Here is a 7,019-nt window from a genome sequence, read left to right on the forward strand (position 1 = left end):
TGGTACTTCAACACGAATGATTTGGTATCACTTTAAAGCCAAACAGAACCAAACCAAAATTATACAGAACCCGTGGGACTTAGAGTTTTGCGAGGTGTTCCTGCTCCAGGGAAGCCCAGTCAAGTCTATATTTTGAAAAACGGCTGTGCATATAACTTTTCATACTCAGCGCCATATTATACTGGGATAGTCTGGAAGGCTAGCCAGCCCAAATCGGATTAATTCGTCGCGGTAACTGAAGCCGATAGACTGAAGCCGGTAACTGTCCGGTTTACCGGGTAACTGTTCGATTTGAGCGAGAAAAAGGAACGGACTAGACCAGGTGCAGCACAGCTTGAGCTTCGAGGTCTTCAGCTTTACCCTGGCGCCCTGACATGCGGCGGCATCTGCAGCAGCAGCACGCTGTACTGCTGAGCTCGGACGACGGAGGCCGTAAGCTGTAGTAGTAGTAGTAGTAGTAGAAATGCTATGTCTACACAAGTACTAAAATGTGTGTTTTTCCTCTTGCTGTTGCAGAGGAATTGCGAACGTATTTGTGTTTCCGGCGAGGATATTACAGGCTCCAAATGGTCGATTATCAGAAAACTGGCGATTGGATTGACGTGAAGAATATCCCAACGTGGAGAAAAGGCCGAGATGAATTCTTTCACGTGTCGCCATCGAGTGGCAAAGCTAGGGATGCATACGAATGTGTACATGTCGCCTGCGTATCCGTTCCCACGCAAACAGGGAAGTATGTGGAATGCCAATATGGCGAGATGGAGTTTTTTGCAGGCTTAAATTGTCGAATGCTGTTTTTTTTCACCCGTACAAGAACCAAAGCTTGATGTCGCCGTAGGAGTACGCATACGGCAACCAACTTTACTATTTGGAGATAAAATTTACTATTTGCTTCCTGAGCCCGTACGAGACCACAAAAGAATACCACTTTGCAAAAGATGTCATGCCAACCCGCGTGAAAATGAGTTTAGTGTCGCTATGCGGCTACGATCAGTTAAGTGCGAGAACTCAATTGCTACTGCTATTATTGCAGCAAATAGTGCGAAGCTAATGCTGGATCGGAGCAGCGTGATTCGCCGGTACGTGATTAGGCCTTCACTGTATTTGTCACAATTAATTTACTGCGTGTATTGACCAATCTTTAAGCAGCGGAATTCTGCACTAGTCTCTTTCAATCGATCGCGCGCGTGCGTTAGGGCGTAAGTCTTTAAGTATCAGCTCAATCCGGTGACGAAGATGCAGTCGTGTATAGGTTCATTTCCTAAAGAAATCGGACGATGGAAGGCGAGCGTGCTGAAGAACGAAGGGCAAGACGATGTGCTCAGCAACGCGTCCGACGCGCGCGCCAGCGTGAAACCTCCGCTGCTACTCAGGAGCAATCAGTAGCTACAAGGACCGAAGAATACGGATAAGAAGAAACACTCAGCAACGCTTGCGAATATCCTGCAGCGCGAGTCTCGCGCTGCCGTTGAAGAATCAACTACGGCGAGTACTTTGCGAGCGAGACGAAGACATCAGCAGCAAGTACGGCGTGCGCAACGACTTCAGGAACCGCTCGACGCAGAAGAGCGGGCCGAGCAAGAGAGGCAAGTGCGCCAGGAGTTATGTAATCGGCGACGAGAGATAGAGGGTGATTTGGTGCGTGAACTTAGTTAGGGAATACTCACTGTGTCTTCGCTGACTAACGACGATATCCAATGGTTGGCTAAAGGGCAACGGTATTTGAAGGACCCGCGTTTGGTTTTGGCTTATTATTATTGTTGTGGTGTCGATCCTGGGTCTTTCGTGCATGGAGACGAAACGCTGTGTGATGGCGAAGGACAGACCACTCGAGAGCGGATTTCATTGATGTTTGATGATTGTCCAAAGGCGGCAGACATCGCCGAATGCCAGCGTTGGTGGCGGCGAAGGCCGCTGAAGCGACTTCGGTTTGGGCTTGCGCGGCCTGTGGGCGAATACTGCTTCACACTGATTCTGACAAGATATTCTTTGAGCTAGTTAAATTAGATTTTTCCCTTTCAGTAACTTGCCGGTGGTAAAGTTACTGAAACTGTGTAGTCTACTTGAATCCATCAATCGGTAATCGTCTACACTCAGTCGAATCGTTTCTCTCCTTTCATACAAAGCACCTCTCCACTTTTTTTCTGACATATTTTGTCCATCCGCACAATATGCTCGCCTGCTCCTGTTGTCATTCGACAATTTTCGCTTGTCTGCACAGCTATGGTGACTCCTCGTCCATGTGATCGAGAAACTCTCGAGACCAAGCCGCCTACAGCAGTCCGTGATCCAGCTTTGGTGACTCCTCCAAGTAAGACTTTTCGTGCCGCGGTTAGTGAAGTCGCAGTGGGAACGGCAGAAGTGAAAACGGCAGTTGGTCTACCCCTTTGTGATCGGAAAACGCTCAAGACCAAACTTGCAGTAGGAACGGTCCGTGATCCAGGCCTCGCGATGATCTCTACCACAGCTTCGAAACAATCTCCTCCAAATTCCGGACTCGGGACAGCTTCGCAAGTGACGGAGAATAACCAAAAGATGTCGCCCACTGTCAAGGGCTCTTGCCCTCAAATAATTGTGGACGCGCGACTGGGAGTCTGCTCGGTATCTGAACAAGATGGTGCCGTTTGTGATTTTGCCGATAATTCCCCCCAAACTTCAGTCAGCAGCGCGCAGACTGGTGTTGGATCTGCGCGCATCTATCCTCTTCAGGACTTAAAGCCCAGCACACCTTCTCCGTGGGCGTTTATCGCGCGTGTGATAGCAAGAAATCCCGTGCGTGAATGGAAAACCTGGCAAAATAATGGTACATTGCTTGAAGTTTTCGTTGCCGACTCACCCAAGATCGTTTACCGGGTTACCCTGTTCAACGAGGCAATAACAAGTTATGGTGACGTCATCGTTCCTGGAAACAGTTGCTTCTTCTCCGGAGGCCGGATAAAACCTGCGTTTTCGGCGAAGAATTGCGTTGAGATATTTTCGGATCCAATGCGGATATTCACCTGGCCTAAACTCCTTTGTTGGATGCCCCGCAAATACCTACCGTTACAATAGCCAACCTTGCGGCAGTTGAGGACGGGTCTGTAACAACAACTATTGCTATTGTGCATCGGTTGGGCTCGGTGAAGCGTATTGTAACGCGGAAGGGGAAGACGACTGATAAGCGAGAGCTACTCCTTGTTGATGATTCCGGGTACCAAATAGTTTGTACGACGTGGTGTCACCTCGCCAATGGAGACATTTTACAAGGCAGCGTCGTCGTTGTGAGAAATGCTACGCTTTCTACGTACAACAAACTCCGGTATGTTTCAGTTGGTCCTGCATCGGAGATTCTACACGAACCTGCGATCGATCGCGCCGACCTACTCCGTAATTGGAACGGTGGTTTGGCGCCATCCCATACGTTCTCACCTCTTTCCGGGCTTTAAACGTAGCGTTTCGTACACGACAATTTTGCAAAAATGCTACGCTTTCTACGTACAACAAACTCCGGTATGTTTCAGTTGGTCCTGCATCGGAGATTCTACACGAACCTGCGATCGATCGCGCCGACCTACTCCGTAATTGGTACGGTGGTTTGGCGCCATTCCATACGTTCTCACCTCTTTCCGGGCTTTAAACGTAGCGTTTCGTACACGACAATTTTGCATTTTTTAAAAAAAAGTAAGAAAACAGTACATTTTCGCTTTTTTTTTTAAACTATCCCAGCCTTCGCTTCTCCCTAGTTGCATAGGACACATAAGCAAACGACGAGATTTGATTCGCTAGAAACTATGTAGACTATAAAAGGCGACATGTACACTATAAACGACATCAAACTTACGCACTTACCGAGCACTTAACGCGTAAATTACTGCCACTTCGTCATTTATTTGAAAGCCCATTCTCTGTTGCACACAGAAAAAATACGTTACCCATCACGCGTGTGTGAGAGACCTTATTTCCGTCTATCCATTTTCTGTTGGACTTACATGTAGCACGATCCCTGTTATGAGGCCCTGTCATAACAGTCCCGTGAATAATCCAGAGAGCGTTGCAAAATTATCCCCCTTCTGTGACATCACCTACTTTTCCCGCTTAGGTACGGGTGCAACAAAAAATTCTCCCTTTCCAGAATCCATCGGCTCGTGTAGAGATGGTGGAGCTCTTCTGCGCGATTGTTGGTGTTGCGGGAAGCGCATTCGAGGTGGACATAGATCAGACTGCGTCGGTTTCCGCGCTAAAGAAGGCGATCAAAGAGGAGAACGCATCGACGATCACATGCGACGCCAAAAACCTGCAGCTCTTCCTGGCGAAGAAGGATGAGGGTCGCGGTCCGTGGCTGACTGAAGAAGAAGTGAAAAAGGATGTGATTGATACAACTGGTCTGAAGCTGCTGGAAGCGGCGCGAGCGAGGCTTCGGCGTGTGGGGCTGTCGGATGTGGATGTCGGTGGAGTGGATGAAGACGAGGAAGTAGAAGGGAGGGGCCCTGTGAACGTGCTGGTGGTGGTTCCAGGAATTACAACTACCGTTGAGGTGAGGGAGAGAAAAGATGAAGTGCTCATGGCCGAGCTGGCGTACTACCAACGCTTTGGTCAAGAGATCCAAATCAAGTGCCACAGTTGCTGTGGTGCAATTCTCGACAAAATTGACACCATTTACGAGGAAGGGTCTCATCCGAAGCCTTTCATCTGCGTGGAAGGGTCGTCTGGAATGGGGAAGTCGCAACTGGCGTTTTCATTGGGAGGTGAAGGACGCAAACATCCACGGCCGTGGTTTTATTGGCCTCTTCTCTCTGCGGGGGAAGAAATGCAACGCGTGTATTGGAACTTTTCATCCATCGCGACTGCCTTCGAATCTGTTGTGAAGAAGGACGGGCTGGAGAAGCTACCAAAAGCAGAGATTTTGAACTGCGCTTCATCGTTTTACACCACGCAGGAACTGTGGACGTATGGGTTCATTATCGAACTGTTGAGGTATTATTCCCGTGCAGATGTTGGCGCACAGATGATCCGCGTTGAAAACGAAACGTTTGAAGTGGCCAAGTGTGGTCTGAAAGATGTCATTGATGCGCGCACTAAAATGATCAATCGAAAAGTGTTGCCGTTCTTCATTTTGGATGAAATGACGCCAAGCGGGGAAATTCCGAACATGATGAAATTAGCGGCGTTTCAACGCAATGTCTTTCGTGCTTGCGGTCTGGTCGTGATTGTAATGGGCACGGACGCCAAGATTTCGAATCTGGTTAGTCAGTCACAGCACAGTCGCACAGGCTCTCATTGGTGGATGACCGTTGTCTCTAGTTTTCCAACTTACCAGTCTATTCCCTTCAACGATCCTGCGAAGGAAGAATCGTGGCAGAAGGTGATAAATTTGCACCCCGTCGTGAAGGACATTGCTGATAATTCTCGTGGTCTGTTCTCGCGGTATTTTGTGGACGCTGTGGTACAATTTGCTCTGGAGGAAGTTGCGGAAAATGAAATATTTGCTTTGGCGGACATGCTAGACGCAGCGTTCAAGGCGGTATATGTCAAGGCTCAGGATGCCAAAGGTTTCATGAACACTGAGTCAGGGAGACATGCGCAGCTGATGGCGCTATCGTACATTAATGCCAGCGTTGAACTTCCTGATTACACGATTTCTGCTACCAGTGGTGATGATGACAGGAGTGAACCTCCTCTGAAAAAGAGTAAAATGGGGGTTCAGAGCATGCATGTGCATTTTGCGAACTTGGTTGATGAAGAAATTACTGATGTGGTTGTTTCAGGGGGCAGATTAAAAAAAGTGGATGGAACCCCCTGGATGCCAATCTGTCGTTTTCCAGTCATTGAGGAAGACGTGTTGCTGTACCTCGCCGTGCTCGGTGGAAAGGAGTTGTCGGCGTACTACGACTACAACACCGGGACGAAGTATTCAACAGCTAGTGTTTTTGATGAGTTTCGCAGGCGAATTGGCAATGAACCACACGGAAATACAAATGCTCTCAGAAACAATTACTGCGAATTCGAGAACTTGGTGGCTCATGCGCTTTTTTGTGCGTCGCGAAAAAATGGTGTGCGAGGAATCGCCTTTAACGAGTTCTTCTTTGCTTTGGTTGATGAATTTCAGGACGAATCCTATCCAACAAAATTTAAGGCCAGTGCCTTGTTGGAAAGATATGCTGGTTTGAAGAAGAAGTTCGCAGAAACCATGATCCCGTTTGTGGCACCACCTAATGCGAGATGGCCGGATTATATTCTTGGCGCCTGCGGTGCTGGTGATGGTGACTGCAACTTCGGCCATCTTGCTCGCGCTAAGGACAGCGAGAGATTGGATTGTTACGTGATGGTTCCTGGGAATGACAATCCACTGTTCGTTTGCGAATGCAAACATTGGAAGAAAAAACTAGACAGCGGTGCGATGGAGAAGATCATTGAGGGTTTAAATGCTGAGTATACAGGGCGTGCAGGGCGAGATGGTCAGCGAAAGCCAAAGTGGCATAACTGGGATCTTGCGCTCGTCTTTTGCTATGAACTTACCCAGTTCAAGCAGAAAAAAGTTGGTGCTTGGAAGTTTCATGGTACTGGTATCGTCACGGTCGATTGCAAGACGTGGGTGAAGAAATGGATTATCGAGCCAGGGGCTGGGGAGAAATTGGTCATTGTGCTTCAGACAGGGAGTTTGTTTTAAGATGAAGTTTCTGGTAGGACGGCACCGTCGTTCCGACGATGAAACTTCTTGCCTCAGGATACTCCAAGGACGTCGATGGAGCGATACACATTGCAATTAAGCGGCTCTTAGGAGGCAGAAACTTAATACAACGTCGTAGTTTATAAATGTGATTAGCTTCAAGAATGTCGGGGACTACTACCTCCGCTCGGAAAATTAATCACCTTTCCAAAAAAAAATCACAGCGCTCCGCCTCGTTCTTTTTCATGATCATAAAGTTTGCGGAGGGCTACCGATCCTTCTATAAAACAGCCCAGTGGGTACTGTGCTAGGAGCTTTGACCTTTGAAACGATAATAGATCCGGGCTTTTATGTTCAACTGCGGGTGTGCTTG

At 48.2% G+C, this 7,019-nt stretch overlaps 1 protein-coding gene across 1 annotated transcript; it reads left to right on the top strand.

Moving 5' to 3' along the window:
- Positions 1 to 4,132: 4,132 nt before the first annotated feature.
- PITG_16591 (Crinkler (CRN) family protein) lies at positions 4,133 to 6,790 on the top strand (the record flags this gene model as incomplete). Its single annotated transcript, XM_002897099.1, has 1 exon — positions 4,133 to 6,790. One exon carries the CDS (start codon positions 4,133 to 4,135, stop codon positions 6,644 to 6,646), a length of 2,514 nt encoding a protein of 837 aa, XP_002897145.1.
- Between the last annotated feature and the right edge of the window lie 229 nt (positions 6,791 to 7,019).

Source organism: Phytophthora infestans, genomic scaffold (assembly GCF_000142945.1).
Source record: "Phytophthora infestans T30-4 supercont1.48 genomic scaffold, whole genome shotgun sequence".
NCBI classification, from domain to species: Eukaryota; Oomycota; class Peronosporomycetes; order Peronosporales; family Peronosporaceae; genus Phytophthora; species Phytophthora infestans.